Genomic DNA, 19,109 nt, shown 5'->3' with positions numbered 1-19,109 from the left:
TCTGTCTCTTTTTACATCAAAAAACTTCAAAAGGTCTTGGTTTGGTCCTGATACCGAACAGGAACATTTTTGAAAGCTCAAACATTTCAGCGGGATGAGAAAACTATTTCCTGCCCAGCTCTACTCATTATGACTGCCCTATCCTCATGATCATGTACCAGTCTGCGAATCTTTGTGTCATCCAGAAATGTTATCAGCAATGATTTTACATTTGCTTCAGACCATTGGCTATTTTTGCTCAAACTTAAAAAAATGAAATAAAAGTGGGGTGGCAGTGACAGCCTATTTGGGCAGACAGCAAGCACTGGAAATTTCAGCCTGAAAGATGAAAGTGTCGTAAAGTTATGAGAAAGCAGAAAAGGGTGTTAGAATGGAAACTGTTGTGCAAGCTTAGTTGGAGTGATTCTGGCTGCTATAGTTATAATATGGGTGGTGATGGCCACACAGTAAATGCAATTTGTCTCACAACTTTGATCACCTCAGCTGACATTAAAAAAATAAACAAACAGACCCACCATAATTTTTCTTCTTTCCTCTCAGATGTACCCTGCCTGGTCAGAGAAGTGCAAAATTAACATTTATTATGGGCACAGTGGCAAGGTTTTGGTCCAGTATCTCATAAACCAAACATGTCACAAATTGTCAGGGCTAATAATGAGCGTTTTAGCCTTTTCGAGAGTTAGGAACACCTCTTTCTACTAGGACAAACATTTCATTTCTAGCACTGGTGAGAAGTTGGATCTTGTAGATAAAATATTAGAGAGAATAAAAGAACAATTTGAGGTCATTTTTAGAAATTTCTGAAGTGTACTAGAATTTCCCCCACCCCGGGAGGACTGTACAGAGGGACTGCAGCACTAACTCTACAGACTCAGAGATCCAAAATAAAAATTGTACCAATATATTATTTATTTCAAAGTCTCTGATTCCTAAGATGCTTTCTCTGCAAGATATATGCCACCAGGATGGTGTGGTACAATGGAAAAGTTGGACGCACTCCCTTTGGAGATGGCCTGGTGCATGTGGAAGTTTACGCCAGAGGAGTTTCTTGCATTTAATTATGGCTGCAGGCATGCAAAATATTTGGGTGGTGGAGCAATTTGCCTCACTTTGAGTGGGCTGGTGAAAGGTTTCTTTTTCCCCTTGCGCACTGGCTGTTGACACTGTAGCTTGAAATAAATCAACATGAAGATTGTGAAAAGCAAGATGGTGAAGGATGCTGCCAGAAGGGCCCCATTAAAAGGTTAGAAATACACAACACTGAGGACTTAGGAGGTAAGCTTGCAAGGTTTTTAGAAAGGTAGTTGGTCCTTATGGACATCTCTCCTCCCTGCAATACTACTTTGTGGTCAACTTTATTTGCAAGAGTGCTGACAGAGAAATCCAAAAGGGATGCTAAATAAATATGAAATATTCGAGGGCTTTCCTTTACCCACATCCACTGTTTTTGTACCATGCAAATTTCCCAAAATTGGCATTTGGAGTGCTTATATCTAGGAAGGGACAGATTGTTTCCACTCTAGCGTATTTAACTTATACTACTATACAAACGTTTTTCATTCTGTTTGTATGCATTCTGATATGCCAGGCATATTGGTACCTGATGAACTGTACAGTATTCAGTTCATAGGCCCTCAGCCACAACGGTGATTCAGCGGACTTTAACTAGATATTGATGCACAACTACCAATACTGAGAATAACTGGGCATAAGGTGAAACCCTCAGAAACAAATATTTATGTCAGGCAATTAGAGACCATTCTGCTCCCTTCAGTATCTTCAAAGATGAAAGTTGGGGACATTTGCACATTGACCCTCCAACATCAAACACATGCATGGCTCTCACTTTCTCTGGAGCAATAGGGTATGCCAGCATGACTGCCCTAAATAAAACACACACATATGTGCATGTCTGTCCTGCACACCTCTAAATACTTCAATCTGCACTTTCTGCTGGCATTAAACACTTCAGTGTTATCCAGCAGATCATACATAAACCAGAATAATAATCCTTTGCCTTTCTATACACCAAGACTTCACCAACACCAACATATTAATCCTCAACATTTCTGTGCGGTAGGACAGTGTTATTATCCCACTTTACAGATGTGCAACCAGAGGCATGAAGAAGTTAAAAGGCTGCCTGACATCTCACACACCATCCATGGAAGAGCTGGAAACAGAATCCCGTGATGCCAAGCCCAGAAGTTCAGAAATCATAAGCCACCCCTCAACATATCATGAGATTTATTTAAAAGATTGCATTGGGGGGGTTGGCCTGTCTTTTGAGGTCTGAACTCCCCCTGCCCACCCCCAATGTGTACATGGCAATTTAAACGGTGTAGCCAGCTCTCCCAAATGTACACAGTGAGGTGATGTTGACATCAGCTGCAGGAGGCCTCACTGCCTGCCTGACGGCACAGAGCTCCCAGCTTCTCCCCAAAGCCCAACATTCCAGTTAATTCATTTTGTGTCCCCACCCAGCCCCACATCTGCCCCTCTCCCAGCCCATCAAGTCACTAGGCACCTCCCAACACCCCACATCAGTTCTGCCTTTGACCCCAGCACCACCTCTGCTCCTCCTGCAGCTCCAGGGATTCTTCAACCCTCTCCCCCAGGTCTGGGGAGAGGGGACTACAGTAGGGTCCCTTCTCCCCCTTTCCAGAGAGAGAGAGAGAGAGAGAGAGAGAGAGAGAGGAGCTAAGAGCGGAATGGCTCATTGTTCGGTGGCGGGGGGGGGAGGGTGAAGAGGGGGAACAGAGCTGCTGGGGTGTTTCTGCTCCCTCCTCTCCTTCCCCCTCCTGTGAGAATGGTGTCGGCTGCTCTCTCTCACCCCTCCCCCACCCAAGAATGCCTCGTGTCTCCAAAGAGAAGGGGGAGAACTCTGCTTACCTCCCACAGCAGCTTGATTGGCTGTTCTTCCCCAAGAAGTGGGGACATGGGGAAGGCAGAGGGGTTTTCCCCATAGGTGCTGGAACTAAGGGTACTGGTGGGGCTGCCACACCCCCAGCTTAAAGTTGTTTCTATTATATACAAGGTTTACAGTTTAGCTCAATGGATCTCAGCACCCCCACTATAAAAATTGTTCCAGCGCCTCCGGGCATGGCTGAAATTTGCAAGAGGACTGGAGCTTCTCACATCATAGCCAGAGGGCCTCTAGCCCCAGCTGAAATTGCAAGAGTTGGCAACACAAGAATTCGGATTCTCAGTCCCATTATAGCCACTAGTCCACAGAACCTCCATAAACAGATCTGAATTTTATTAGGCCTCTCTTTATGCACCAGAGGATGAAAGACAAAGTGACTTCCTCCTACTGAGTTCTCATTAAACACTGTAAATGGGATGTGCTGACCTTGCAGGGGCAGGTGGTCAGGGTTACAGTGACAAAACAGAGTTTGGAGCTGTGGCATTAGTTCTCCTTGTATCCAGTAGAATTAGAATGAGCTCTAGTTCAGAGCAAGAAACCCCCACCCCACTTGACACACCTCCAGACAGGGCCGGCTCCAGGGTTTTGGCCGCCCCAAGCAGCCAAACAAAAAAAATCTGCGGCGGCAATTCGGCGGGAGGTCCTTCGCTACGAGCAGGAGTGAGGGACCGTCCACCGAATTGCCGCCAAACAGCTGGACGTGCCGCCCCTCTCCGAAGTGGCCGCCCCAAGCACCTGCTTGGTAAGCTGGTGCCTGGAGCCAGCCCTGCCTCCGGAGATCTGTAGCTGTCTCATTCACGTCTGAACGCTTTCCAGACTCACCTCCCACCTCCAGCAGGTGCAGCTGAGTTAATGGCCTGTACCATGTCCGTAGTCAGAGCATCTAGTAAGCTGGTAATAAATTCTACTTTCTTCCCTTCTGGGCAGCCTGCAAAACGTGAAGAGGAAGAGTATCTTGAGAACACAGAAAGTCAGTCTCCTACCCTGATTCAACCTTCTTCAATGGGGAGATAGCATAGTCTCTGTAAGGTTGAATATGGCACCTTTAATAAGTCTCTAATCAAAGGTAGAAGAATCCTTGAGCAGCTTTTAGCCTCTCACATGTACTCCGCTAATTCCAGCCACCTCCAGATCTGACTGTGTTTTGCATGAATACTACTGTTCACTTCTTTCCTGGTTGGTGCCCCCAGTTGTCTACCTTCTTCCTCACTTCACTGGGTGACTCCTCTGGGGTCTAGTAATGGCCTCAGATCACCAACTTCCCCTGTTGAGCAGAATCAGCGTTCACTGCTGATTCCTGGCATGCTCCCGGTAACCCCTGCCAGGAGGACAGCCTCCCACACACAGAGCACCATTGTCAACATTTTCTGCGTTCCCATACACGCACACACACGACCCATGACAAAGATCTAGAAACTTACCACAATCGCTCTGACAACTGAAAGTGACTTGCAAATTATTATAACTAAATTCCTCCTTTGTTAAGGCAGGCTCAATTTTCTGCCATACCCAACCTAAGGAAAACAGTCACTAGCATCTCCCCATATCATGTATATTACACACACTCACCCGCCCCTTAGCACTCATTTGGCAGGCAGTCCAGAAAATGTCAGCAATGTAAAGGGTAAGCTGCTATGGCAGCAGGAGTAGACCACTCACTTAAAAGAGCTTTTTGTTGCAGAAATGAGAAGGTTGAAAAAACATTTGCTAGAAGTTATCTCCCAGGGGTCTCAGCATCTCACCCTCTGCTGGGACTAGCAGAGTTGCTTGCAGATAGCAAATGACAAATTCTCCTTCCTTCTTTCTTCTGGTTCTCGTGAAAGCAGCCATGACATGATTTGTATAGCATAGTATGTATGCGTGTACACACGTGCGTGGGTGTGGGTGTGTAAGTTTCTCTCCCCTTGGTATCTGCAGGATTTTTTTATGAGGGTGCAATTAATGTAGTGGCTGCAGTAATGTAGGTGGCAAAAGATGGGGTGACTCTTTGGACAACCTCACCGAGTCCTCCAATAAAGGCGTCCCTCTCAGACAATTAAGAGTAATTGGGAAGATCTCACTCATGTTTGACTTGGGAGTATTACTCAGCAGGGGGAGCAAATAGGAATGGGAAAGTAACAGAACATCCTATAGCTCTCCTCTCCTTCCCTCAATCTTTTGATGTGGCTGTGTGGATCACGAATGGCTCATCATACCTAAGCCCAGTTAATACACTGACTATGTGAGAGAAATCTCCAGCCTGAATCAAATGGGATGGCATGATGAGACTGCCTACAATGTCACGTAACCGATCTCTGACTGTTTGTAGCAAAATATCCCCAATGGCTTGTGATGGGACATTAGATGGGGAGGGCTCTCAGTTACTACCAAGAATTTTTTCCCCAGGTGTCTGGAGCATGGAGCACAGGTCATTTGCAGGTTTAAATTAGTGTAAATGGTGGATTCTCTGTAACTTGAAGTCTTTAAATCAGGATGTGAGGACTTCAGTAACTCAGCAATAACAGGAGTGGGTGGGTGAGGTTCTGTGGCCTGCATTGTGCAGGAGGTCAGACTAGATGGTCATGATGGTCCCTTCTGGCCATAAAGTCTATGAATCTATAAATGGAGTCACAAATGAACAAGAACCACAGCAGTTCTCAGTTTGCAGCTGGGATCAGCAACCCTCTGCGGGGTTCCTGAGCAGCAACGACAGTAACCGTAGTGCAAGTGAATACACCCAAGCATCTAGCTGAAGGAGTTGCCCAATACATCTGGGGAGAAAGAAAGGGGAAGCTGCAGGGGATTCGCATTAGCAGAATCTGCCATTGAGACCACACCACATCTGTGCCACAGTATGCAGTCCCCTCCCCATTACAGTGGTTTCTGCCACCTGTCCTGCTGTGCTGCATTCTCAAGCAGTGTCCCAAAGGACAGGGAGCAGTAGCTGCAGTTGCTGGGGCTGAGACAAAGGAAGAAGAGATGCTCTTTTCTGGAAGCTCTAGACCCCTCCCCTTCCCCAAGGAGCAGAGAGAAGGTTCCAGAGAAGGAGTCCAGGAGCAAAAAGGATGGAGAGCAAGAAGTGAGGCAGGCCTCGAGCTACTGGGCTCTTTATAGGCTGGAAGGCTCCACTCCCTCCTCCCAACCTCTCTCCCTCCCTTTTGGGAAAATAAGGTTGGTCTCTGAGCAACTGGGCACCTTCTTTCTGTTCCTTAGAAGGGTGTGAGAGGAGCAGGAGGCAGACTAACAGCAGCTGGGAGGACAGCTCTGTGGGGAGCGCACACAGCAGGGTGCCTGGGAGACACGGAGTGGATAGCAGCCAAAATCCTACGGGGGAGGACAAGCAGCCCAAATTAATTGTACCTGGGAGTTTGAGAGATGGGGGGCACTACAAGTGACCACCTACATTAATTGAGGGTGGGGCTTAGGCAGGGGCCATCCATCCCTCCCCAAACCCCTTTTCCTTGATGCTCCATGAAAAGCCCAGGCAGGGACTCTCTCCTCAAGCCCCACTAAGTATCTGGGGCAGAGATCCTCTACCTCACCCCTTCGTTAATAGATTGCAGAACTGATTCATTTGCTTCCCTCATTGAGGAAACATAGGACCTATTTTCAAGGATGTTTCAGAACCATTATAACCTGTCAGGACCAGCTCTAGGCACCAGCAAAGCAAGCACATGCTTGGGGCGGCACATTTCCAGGGGCAGCATTCTGGCCATTCTTTTTTTGTTGGGCGGCATTCCGGCCACTCGTGGCTTTTTTTTTTTTTTTTTGCTTGGGCAGAGCATGGGGCTTGGCAAAAACCTAGAGCCGGCCCTGTGACCTGTTACTTATGAGGCAATGATTCTTCTTCAAGTCCATGACATCTTGAGATGCCACTTCCATACAGTGTGTCCATTGGAACATGCCAGTGAGGAGAACCTCTTTCTGTAATGCAGAGGGTGGGATAAGGCCCTCTTCCTGATTACCTGGGATATACTGGGTAATGGGAGACTGGACCCTCCCTGACTAACATAAGTTTCACCAACAAAACGCCAGTGTGGACAGCGCTATGTCGGCAGGAGTTGCTCCTGGTTTAATTATGCAGACAGGAGAGGTCTTTCCCGTTAGCATAGAACAGTTACATGGGAGACCTTACAGAGGTGCAGCTGTAGTGGTAGGGCTGTGCCACTGTAAGGTCTGTAGTGTAGACAGCCTTACTCCAGCATACTACCCAATTTGTGTGCACGTATTTAGGCATTACACTTCTGATAAACTGATTTTTAAAAGCAACTATGCCTCCCTTACATTTTCCTGCCTTAGCTTTTCTATCACTCCACTTTTCTCTTTTCTTTTTCCTTCTACTGAATCTTAAAGCTTTTCTTGTCTTTTTCAGCATTAATTTCTTTATTCTAGTTCTCCAACAAGGTTAACGAGCAAGTTGTTCTTTTATTTCCTTTTTGCCCTCTATCTCCTAGTGCTCTATGTTTTGTTCTCTCCTTTCTTAATTGTGTTATTTCAATTTCTCCTTCTCCCTTTCCCAGTTTCTCTCTGCCTCCTCCTCCTCTTCTATGAACATTTCCCTCTCAGCTCATTACTTCTACTTGCCCCTCTCTCTCTCTCTCTCTCTCTTCTCCCCCCTCCCCCTCCCCCCGCCACCTGCGGTCTCTGCACCAATGATTCTTCTGTTCTCAGACAGCTGTATTTTCCTATGTGCACAGCCATACACCCAGCTATTTTCTTGCATACACACACACACTAGGTTGGGGCAATCCTGCAATTTCTGCCCCATACAAATGAAGGGAAGGGACCAATTTTTACCCTCTCTCCCCAAAGGGCAGGGAAGGAGGCAGCAACTAGAGCACACAAAGGTGGATGAGAAAGCCGTTTTCATCCTCTGCCTTCAAATGGTGGGGAACCACACACACACACACACACACACACACACACAAAAAATCAATCCCCCAGGAGGTGCATGCAATTTTCACCTTCTACTCCAGGGAGGGGACCATTCTGAGTTGTAAGGAAAGAGGTGAGATTCTGGGATTGGTTGGTCAGGAGCAGCTACCGACCAAGCTGAGCCCTGTAGCAGGCAGGGATAAGGGAAGACCTGGACCTGCAGGCTGGAAAGGAGGGATTCAGCCCAACTTAACTGAGCAGCCAGCATTGGTCAAAGCATCAGCATACACCAGGAGCACTACTGTCCTTTGTCTGCATTAGTAGCAAGGGACTGGTTGTTGGTCAGCCAGTCATTGCCAACTATGTCACCTGATGCCAGCGGTGGCTGCCAAAGGTAGGTGCTGAAGCTGTGAAAGTGTCACTGATTAGAGAAAAGTGGCCCTGTCCAGACAAAGGTTCAAAGATGACCTCTCTCAAGCTTGAACCTGCTGGTTCCCACAGTCTCATTGAGCAAGAGACGGATACCATATTTCTTTCAGAGATACTGCTTTGCTGTGTCAATATTTTGTTTTCAAATGGCAGACATACACCAGGAAGGAGAGGGACAAGCCAGCCCATAGGAAAATTTTAGGCTTTTACATCCCCCTCTGTTAGGGTGACCAGATGTCCCGATTTTATAGGACAGTCCTGATTTTGGGGTCTTTTTCTTATATAGGCTCCTATTACTCCCCACCCCCTGTCCTGATTTTTCACACTTGCTGTCTGGTCACCCTACCCTCTGTAAACCAGTAGTGCCTCTAGTACATTGCCTGGAATGGACGCCAAAAGGTGAAGAGACCATAACACACACACACACACACACACACACAGCATGAAAACCCATGCTAAAACATAAACATACGGTAAATCCCCATTCTCCTAAACAATGGATGGACTTTCCCCTTCTCTCACGTAACCCGCGTTAATGACAGACAGATGTCTGCTCCACTCTAACCTGGAAGCTCTCGGTCCTTGAATGGATCGTCAATCTCTGTGCTCTTCGATCTGGCATCACTTTCGCACACCGGGGTCTCATAGCTGGAAAAGGAAGAGGGGAAGGAGGTTCAATCATTTGATAGAGTTTCAGACACATCAGGTTGTCATTAAGATGTTGGCGAACATTTCAGTCTCACCTCATCGGCTCAGTGCAGAGGAAAAAAAAACAAAAAACAGGAAACCCGGTGAGAAATAAATTGGCTCAGGCTCAATCTACATACGACCAAGGTGATGCTTGTAGGAAGAGGGGAGCACTTAGAGGAATCAGCATGAACGTAATTTTGCCTTCTATCCCAGGCCTCTTCCCTTTGGTTGTCAGAGAGCGGTCAACCCTTGGGGTCCTCAAGAACTGTTCACTAGCGGTGGTTGCCTAGATGGCCAAGATAATCTTTTGAACTTTAGCTGGCCAGGAGGTCATGCTCATTTCTCTTAGATGCGAGCTTAAGTACAGCAAGCCAGGCATTCTGCAACCTTGAGATAGGGGGGAGGGCAATGCACTGTACCTTGCCTTGATTCAGATGACCACCTGCAGAGTACACATTTCAGCATGCAGCAGCCTGTCTATTAAATAGAGCAGACCAATAAGAGCATCTCCAGGAGCTATACTAGCTGCCAGTTCAAACAGTTCAAGTTCGGTTCCCTCTCTTCAAAAAGTCTCAAATAGCTACCGCTCTCTGCCCTTCTCTACAGCAGCTGTGTCCACAGACTCACTACTGCTGACAGAGCTAGGTTCAAACTCACAGAGGCTAGTTATCCAAGCTTGCTAGCCCCACAATTTGTTCCTGTGAAGCTTTCAAGTTGTGCGGCACACAGGATCCCACCTGGAGAGCTTTATGATGCCCAGGAACATAAAGATTTCAATAAAGAATCTGTTTCTGTATTGAAATCTGACTGCACATGCAGTTCTCCGAGAGCTTTCTAGATCAGTACTAGTCATGACAACGTAGGGTCAGACTATTCCTGGCAACTACATGGATACACAAGAGTGGGGATAATGCAAGCCACTTTCTTCCCTGTTGTACCACCCAGTCAGTGGCCAGAGATAACAGGCCTGTGGCTTGTGTGCCTCTGAACACAGGGACTGTTTTCTTCTAACGCTCCAGGTCTGCAAGCCAGCTCAAAGAGAGCAGGTATGAGGAGGATGCAGGGCCGTTTCTCCTCTGCACTGGCCATGTTTGCTGGCTGGGCAGAAAAGAGAAGCATGCTGTACCACCCTGAAGGATGGGCAGCAGAAACGCTCCCCCTGTGCAGTAAAGGGCTCCTGAATTTCCTCCCGTGGGGGCTCTGCTCCTCCATGATGCAGACACGTGCCTATCCAATGCAACTGAGCCCTTAGTGCGATAGTTAGTATCAGTGCTGCTAACCTCAACCTACGCCACTGCTACCATCACTCAGGAAAACCAAGTTTCCAAGTGTCTAGAACTCATTGGTGGTGTTCTTTTCTTTGCAGATAAAAACCAGGCCCAGTCCTCAGAGAGGACCAGCCATTCTGAGCATTTCAAGTTGTAAAGTTCAGCTGTATTTGAGCTGTGTGAGAGCAAAAAAGAGTCTTCAAGTGTAGTTTATATGGGAAGTGGCTGTTTACTTCACATTTACATTAACTCACACAGAAGGCTGCATTTGTCAGAACATTAAGAGCATGTGAAAACAGTGAGTGATAATGAAAGCCTTGACAAATCCCTAAGTTTCATGGGTGCTACTATATATGCTATAATACAGGTCCTTTCCTCTCTGCTTCACTGAGTCCAGTGCACACAACTAGAATGAAAGATGCATTCTTCTCCACTTCAAGTACAGTACCCATCAGTGGGATTAAAAAAAGTGTGCATTCACGTGGGCAAACATACACACACATTTTGTGCGTGTGTTTCCTCTTCCTCTCACCCTGCAAGTAATAATACTTAGTACTCCTATAGCACTTTTCATCCCTAAGTCTCCCAGAGCTTTTCAGCTCTCATTAACCCCATTTTACAGATGGAGAAACTGAAGCAGAGAGAGGTGAAGTGACTTGACAGTTAGTCAGTGGCACAGCCAGGAACAGAACTAAGGTTTCCCAATTTCCACCCCCGTGCTTCATTCGCTAATCTAAAGGTGCTCCCTGTGCTGAACTAATGATAAAGACTAGAAAAGCACAGTGTGTGATAGAGATAGGGCGATCCTTCATAGTGTAGCTGTACTTCTGAATTTAATTGTGTGTGTGTGTGTTCTGTTGGATTTGTCCTTTCCTCTTACCCTATAGTTAAGCCCTGACAAGTTCAGCGCACATAACAGAAATATGAGATACTAGTTAGTCTATTCGGCTGTAGAAGACACTGGGTCCAGGGAGAGGGGAAAATATTAAGAAAACATTAATAGTCATTTAGACAAGGAGGCTTAGGCACCCAACTCAGGCCCAATTGCATTGGTTGCTGACTGGAGCATTATCTACTGTTGTAAACAGAAACCTAGACTGCATAACTCTGGTATGGCAATTCCCGGGTTCTTTGGTTCCCTTGTTTTCTCTGAACTGGTGTTCTCTCCTTCATAGTTATTTCATGCTCCACCTTACAAGCCAGGTTCAAAGCAAGTTGCTCTCACCGGGTAGAAGTACCAGGCAAGGGGCGCCCCGTGTCCACCAGGACACACCAGCAGTACCCTGTGGACTGATGACATTGCACAGGTTTGTACAGCCCGCCAGGAGCACACTCTGGGATGACAATACCCTCACGGGGGTTCTGCCTGGCCTCCTCCAAGGCACTCTGTCTCTCCTGGTCACATGAGTGAACTTTCTCTGGAAAAGAAGGAAAAAAAGAAACATCACCCTTTGCAACAAAACATGGCTTCAGGGCAACTCTCAGACCTCAGCATTCAGGATGCTAGTCAGACCTGAGAATGCTAGATCTCGCTTCCTTCCCTAGGAAACTCCAATATTCAAAAGGAGTTTCCCAGCATGCACAGGGATCAGTGTTACATTCCGGACCTGAAATCCTCCTCCTAATAATGACAGTCAGCCACTTGTGAAGGGGTGCACCAAACACATTTTCCACTCTGGCCATCAAAATGGATAGGCTGCTCCTGCTTTCAGCATGTCCTAGATAGAGTGCATCTACTGCATACCCTGGGAGAACAGAGAGGAGGGCCAACACCATCACTCCTGGGGCATGGAAAGAGCGTGCTATTGCTTCCTTACTCCCCAGTATGTCCTGGGGAATGGAGAGGGCACCTAGGCTTCCCTTTCCCCACACAGCATATCCTGGGAGACCAGAGGAGAGGGACAAGGCCCTTTCATCCTACTAGACAGAAAAAAGGGCCTCCTTGTTAGCATCATCCATGAGGGAACAGATAAAAACAGATATGCACTAGGGAACAGACCATTTGGAAATGTCCCCTAGAGTCATCCAGGAATCTGGAACCTTCTGTTCCAAAGGTCAAGTTTCTATCACATGAGTTAGAGGACAAACTCATTTAGCTGGCAGATGTAGTAGGCTGCTGTCCTCTATATGGACCAGCCACTAGAGAGGGACGAGACACACACTTTACAAACCTATAACGTTAACAACTATTTAACTGAAACAGTTGAGAGAAAAATTGTTGTTTGTTGAATGACCTCAGATACGTCCATCTGGCCTTTGACCTGAGGGCTGAGAAAATTGTTGCTTCAAGTTCTCTAGTCACCTAAGGAATCCAGAAAAAAGTGGAAGACAAGACTTGACATTCTTAAAGATTAAAAAAAAAAAAAAAAAAAAAGTAGAGAACACTCCAATAAACTCTCTGGATTTTCTTAAAATATGTATCATGATGATAAAAAGTGAGGGGGACAAATGCTACCCTCTTCCATACCCCCTTTTGCAGGTCACTTTAATAGGCCACATTGCCTAAAATCCTTTCCCATACCTAGGGGCCATTTCAAGTTTTCAGTAAAGAAACTAACTCAGAACCCTGACAGGAAGTGTCTCAACCCGAACTTGCAGATGTTTTGATAGTCAGTTGGGACACACTGCATTACACAACTGTCTGCTCTTGGGGGGCAGGGGGTGCCACCCACAGAATTAGTCTGGCAGTTCTGAATAGAGTTATTTGGGCACAGATTGCTTCAGTTACCAGAGACCAACTGGCCATGATTTAGAATTGTAACATAGCAGCCAATGAAAGAGGTTCCAAGAGACCATAGATGTCCTCTGTCCCAAACATTTCAGACCCTCCTTAGGGCTGTGAACAAGAGACACTTGAACTTTGTCACACACGAATCCACACAAATGAGGTTTAATATAAGAGCTTTAACTATGTGCAAGTCTGACTCAACCAGAAAGAAACTTGATTGGCAAGGGGGAGTGTGTGTGTGTGTGTGGGGGGGGGGATAAAATCAACACAACTGAAAGGGCTCAAGTCTCAGCTGATATTTAAGCTGACTTCACTTTGCTGACAGATTTCACATCTTAAAAAAAATAAAATTGTGACTGTTCCTAAGCTGTATGCAGACAGAGGAGTCATTCAGTAAGAGGCCTGTGGGCTTCTTAACAAATCAATTACATCACAAGGGGCCAGCTTACTCAAGGTCCCTGCCTGACAGCAATTTACACCTGGGCCGGCGGGTGAGAGGGTAATTCATTTAGTTCGATGAAGCAAACAAGAGAGCCAGAATTTCAAGCCTATGATCACCTCATTTTTGATTAATTCACTTTATTTAATAACCAAAAGAAAAAACTCCATTGAAAAGAAGTGCATTCCAGACATTTTTCTGTTCAAATCCCCAAAGCTTCCTCAGTGCACAAATTCTCTGGAGTCCTTTGAGTATTGCAAAACTGGCACTAAAAGTGTCCTTTGAAAAAAATAAATAAATACCAATGCTATTTTGGCCCCACACAACAACTTGTTATAAATTAATCACTTTTCTTTTAATCAGCCATAGCCTTAGTTGACATATCCAGTACTGTGAGTATACATCACTGTGCATGTATATACAGTGCACAAATGTACATTCATATACACATATCTATGCTTGCATTATACCAGTGGCATTTAAAAACATTTTCTCTTTGCCCAGTATACTAACAAAAAGAAATGTGGGGGAATAGATGGCCCAGGGAACTCCTAATAGAAACCAGAGCTGATTGATAATCACTACCATCTGATGGGTGTTTAATGGGTTATGGGTACATCTACACAGCAAAAAACCCTCACAGCAGCAACTCTCAGAGCCCTGGTCAACCAATTTGGACTCATGCTGGGGGGCTAAAAATAACAGCGTAGCTGTTTAGGCCTGGACTCTGAAACCTGGTGACATGGGAGGGTCTCAGAGCCTGGGCTCCAACCTGAGCCGAACAGCCTCACAGCTATTTTTAGCCCTGTGAGACCAAGTCCGTTGACCTGGGCTCTGAGACTTGCTTCCACAAGGTTTTGTGGTTTTGTTGTTGTTGTTTTTGCTTTGTAGACCTACCCAGTGAAATAAATTTGGCAGCCTTTGTTTAGTTCATGGCACACAGGCACCCACGTCACAGCAAACACCATCATCATTGGCACTAATTGGCTCCTTGTTGTCTTTTTACTGAGACTTCCAAGGACTGAACGGACCATGGAGACTCTCACCCAAGACTATCTAAACTAGCAAATTGTGTAGCCATCACTCTCTACTGTTGGCGAAAGCCCAGATGTAGGCAGGTCTACAGTATTAATTTTACCACCATGTCTTCTAGAGCAGTGTTTCTCAGTGACCAGTGTGTGGACCAGTGCCAGTCCCTGAGATCTCCCTGACACAGTTGAGGAAGAAAGCAAGCCGGTCCCTGAGAAACAAACACGGTGATGAAAACACCAGAATCCTAGCTATACTTCAGCATCCATCATGGCATCACTGATAGTGAATTCTGACTATGAAGTTTGCTAATGTAGAAGAGGCCTTTTAGGAGTTTCCCTGAGACAAGTCGGAGGTGCTGCTCACTGGACGGAGGACTCCAGGGTCACTCTTTGGAACGACTTCCTTCTCCAGGGGTCACTCTGGCACCTTTCACTAGTGCCAAATAATATTGCTGTAATTTTTTGAAGTGAATTAACATTTAGGGCCTGATCCAACACCCACTAAAACCAACGGGAAGATTCCCAGTGACTTCACTGCAACTGGATCAGGCCCTCACTGTGCAGATTGTTTTCCCAGAAAAACATCTCACTGGCGCCTTATAATCTAAGTGCAACATGTGACAGTGGGCAGGGCATCTAGAAGGTATGGATAGAGGCTTTTTATCATTCGTACAAATCCATGAATAAAGATGGCATGCAAAACGCCATTCATGCCAAACATCACTATCTCACACATACCATTGTATATTATATAGATATGTGCACATACACAAGTTTAGGTGCTCGCCCAGGTTTTATTCAGTTTTCTTCTGTTGTGTTGGATATATTTGAAGGGCATCACAAGATTTTTTTTAATATGGAAAATATGTTTCTATAAAAATCATATATGGCAAGGTCATGCTGACCTGAGCCCTCCTGTATGATTATTTTTGGAAGTTTCAATTTGTTAGAAAATTACAAGATATATATATAATATTTAAATTGCAAAGTATATTTCCAAACAGTTTTTAATTGTGGTATGGGGACATGAGAGTAGCTGGCTCAACTTCAGAGGCAAATTAACAAGGAGCTGACGTTGGTTTAGTTGTGGGAGAGGAGAATGGACAGTTGCAGGATAGCTGCTTCCTATTGGGGGAAAATGTTTATCTAAATGCACGTAGTGATAACAGTGTGTGTACAGGAACCCTACAAGTTTTTTCTTCCCTTTACACTTAAAACACTAGGATCTCACACCTGTGTACTGTAACCTCCCAATTATACCACAGCTGTGGAACAGAACTTATTTACTAGCAGGTGGTGGTATTTTTGCTATATCTGTTAAATAAATATGTCCTCAGGTTTCATCTTTAATACTTTCATTAGCCGTGAACAGAATTTGCAAGTGAATCAAAATTGCGAAAAGAGTCGACAACACCTGCAAAAACAGATAAGACAAAAAATACTCAGTGCCATATCTAGACACTCATGCAGTCACAACAGTGGTTGATGGCTAGATAAATAAGAAGGGGTAGATTACCAAAAAAATTAGAAAATTAAATTAAATTCAACTTGGATAAATATATGATGGGAAAACAATCTTGAAAAGCAGTATTGTAATAGAGAATTAGGGCTGATTGTGGACAGCAAACTTTGTGCAGTGCAATGTGTTAGAAAAAAAAAAAAGGTCAATGCTATTTGGAGTTAGATACATGGATGCATCGTGCCACAGAGCAGGAAGGGACTTAAGCACTTGTGACTGCTCCTTAGCTTGCGTAAATTGGCATAGCTCAGTTGACTTCATTGGTTTATACCAACTGATGATCTGACCTACTATGCTAATTTCTAGGCACTTTATTACAAGAGACATGTGGAATTCAGAAAGTGACAGTGATTAAGGAGTTGGGTGGATTGATTTATGAGGAAAGATTGAGAGAACTAAGTGTGGTATTTTCAGAAGCACTCAGCATTGTCCAAACTCCATTCTTATTTATATCAATGGGAGCTTTACTGTTGAAGTCAACAGGGACAGAATTAGACGGATGCTGAGGGTTCTGAAAATCCTATTCTAAATATGCGTAACTTCCACAAATGGTAATGACTAGGGGCTATGACAACCAACTATAAGAGCAATAACACCACTAATGGAAAGGAATTGTTTAGACTGGTCCAAACCCTTAACACAGCGTAATGGAAAATTATTACAACAATAATTTATACTTCTACAGCACTTTCCACCCAAGGATATCAAAGAGCTTTACAGATGTTAAATGAATTAGCCTCAGACCTCCCTGAAGTAGCAAGCAGAACTATTCCTATTTTATAGAAGAGGAAACTGAGGCACAGAGCATGTAAGTGATATGCCCGTGGTTTGTTGGGGACAAAGCCCAGGTTAAAATTCAGATCTCCTGGGTTCCAGTCCTGCACTTTAACCATAAGGCTAAGCTTGCTCTGATCAGGACTAGAGAGCATAGGCTGGAGGAGTTCCCTGATGGCCAGTTCTGTTAGAGTAAGGAACAGTTCCACAGAGGGAAATGGTGGCCTCTCCGTTGCTTGAGACATTTAGAAGTAGACTGGAGAAAAGCACTTGTGACTGTGCTGTAGCCACCAAGCCTACACTGACAGCAAAGGTAAGATGTCCAAACAGATCTCCTGTATCTCTCAGATTTTTAATTTGGTGAACCTCCAAAGAAGTCATCTAGATCTAGGACAGTGGAAACTTTGGAATGCCAAATAAGCTGTGAGCCAGACACCAGCTATAAAATTCATCTGCAGCCCAAAAAAGAAGCTTGTCTTCTCAATGAAGTGAGGGTGTCTACAAGCGTGACTCCCTACTTGAGTTAGCAGGAGTTATAGGCACCAAGAGGCAAAAAGGAAAAAAAGAAGAAAACCTGAAAACATGCATAGATTTACATTTAGCGAGAGAAGAGCATCTAGTGAGTCGATGGGAGTGTGGCGAGTGAGAGGCTACCCAGGATCAACAATACTACTGTAACCATTTTAAAAAGAAAGACATTATCATCATGTTGTCCTATTTTCTGCTGTGACTTGTGACAGCTGTCAGCAAAAAAAGCCCACTAGCTCAGCCAAACTACTGCTGCTGGGGAACAAAACCTCTGGGAGTCAGCAAATCAAGATTGCATTACCCACTGCCAGCGAGCACGCGATAGAGAGAGAGAGTGTGTATTAGAGGAGAGTTAGTGGCAGAAATATCCATTTTAGCTGTAGCTGCTCAGCTCTAAAATGCTAACTACCTACTTATTTTTCACTCCACTGCTTTTAACACTCTTTAGAGCATTTTAAAAACTGGTGTCTTCCAAAGCGATGAGCTACAGCAAGAGAGATGGGGACAGGACATCTCTTGTGGCTTTTTTATTAAACAAATTTTCCCTGGCAATGATCTTCTGAGAGATGCATCATCACATTCCTAAAAAGTCTCTTGCTCTCTCACACATTAAGAAATGCACTGTCTGACACATACCTCTACCATCTCCACACAGAAACAGAAGTGGACTCATCCACTGTCTAATTAGCCAGCTGATTATTAAAGAGCTGGGGAATTTGATTATGCAAGGCAGTGCTAGAGAAGAGCAAATGCCAAGGAGCACTAATAGAATGCATTACTGCTTAGACTCCTGCTTGAGGGGTAGATACTGTTTCACTAATGGTCAGTAATTAAAACACCCCCCTAACTCCCCCCAAAAAAGACTCCCCCAAAATCTTGCAGTGTCATACCATCTCAGCAAGAATTGCTTCTCCACCTCGCTCAAGAGGGAGCAGGTGAGCTTTGGAAAGCAAACAGTCACTGAGGTCCAGTGGCTAAAGCACAGACATGAAAAAAAAAATTCAGGATTCTATTCCCAGCTTCGTGGAATGTGCATATGGATAATCACCTGAAGGAGATATTCAGGGTTTTATTCCTAGTTCTGCCACAGACTTGCTGTGTGCGGGTAAGTCACTGAAGATTTCCATGCCTCAGTTTCTCCAGTGCTTACATGGCTTTTTTAGGCTAAGTCTATCAATTAAATTGCTTTGAGATCCTTGAATGGAAGGCGCTAATATTAAGTCCTGCATTAGCAGCTGCAATGGTCGCTCTGGTGCTAGTCAGCCAGCCAGCCATATTATCTAGACCCATCAGTTCCTACTAAAACAGATGAGAGGCCACGAGGAATGGGAGTAGACTGGTCACACAGTGCAGGTCAGTACGTGTTATCTGAAAGGCAAATCATTTGAGACAGGCCGATTCAAAGCATAGTACTAGCTGCCCAGATTCATGCCTACAGAACTGCTTCTTCTGGAGTATTTTTGCTCTGACTTGTAAGGTGCTTTTCTCCATAGCCAGACACATGTGGTAAGAGCAACATGCACCATCTTCTCTCTGGCTTGGGCACTAGGATTTCCTCATGAGCGGTTTCCCCTGAGTTCTGCCTGCAGTCCAACTCGAACCTGCAGGTTAAAATGCAAACAGAACTGGAGGACCAGCTACAGAATCACTTTGCAGAGCTGGTATTTGACACTCAGCCTAATGCTAGCCCATGGACAGAGGGACCAAACTCTGATCTCTTGCCTGGTAGCACATTATCAACAGTGCTGAACTATGGGGCCAGCCCAGTTAGCAATAGCATTTTTTTAAATTAAAAATTATATCTTGCCATGCCATTGTCCCCTCGCTCCAAGCTCTGCTACAAGATAGGGAGATAAAAAGGAGTACAGCAGCTGCTGGTGGATGGCCTGAAAAGCAGAAACATCACAGACTTGGAGTCTGGAT

At 45.2% G+C, this 19,109-nt stretch overlaps 1 protein-coding gene across 11 annotated transcripts in view; it reads right to left on the bottom strand.

Annotated features, from left to right (window-relative positions):
• SMOC1 (SPARC related modular calcium binding 1) overlaps positions 1-19,109 on the bottom strand; it is a 206,074-nt gene that overhangs the window by 12,974 nt on the left and 173,991 nt on the right. For all 11 annotated transcript variants that reach the window (XM_065592953.1, XM_065592950.1, XM_065592959.1 and 8 more), the window contains 3 exons: positions 11,393-11,585; positions 8,775-8,857; positions 3,749-3,854 (listed from right to left, as the gene is read on the bottom strand). In XM_065592953.1, coding sequence (XP_065449025.1) covers positions 3,749-3,854; positions 8,775-8,857; positions 11,393-11,585 — 382 coding nt within the window. The remainder of the gene's footprint in view (positions 1-3,748; positions 3,855-8,774; positions 8,858-11,392; positions 11,586-19,109) is intronic.

Source organism: Chrysemys picta, chromosome 4, assembly GCF_011386835.1.
Source record: "Chrysemys picta bellii isolate R12L10 chromosome 4, ASM1138683v2, whole genome shotgun sequence".
NCBI classification, from domain to species: Eukaryota; Metazoa; Chordata; order Testudines; family Emydidae; genus Chrysemys; species Chrysemys picta.
The sequence above is the reverse complement of the archived record's forward strand: the minus strand, read 5'-3'. Positions and strand labels throughout refer to the sequence as shown.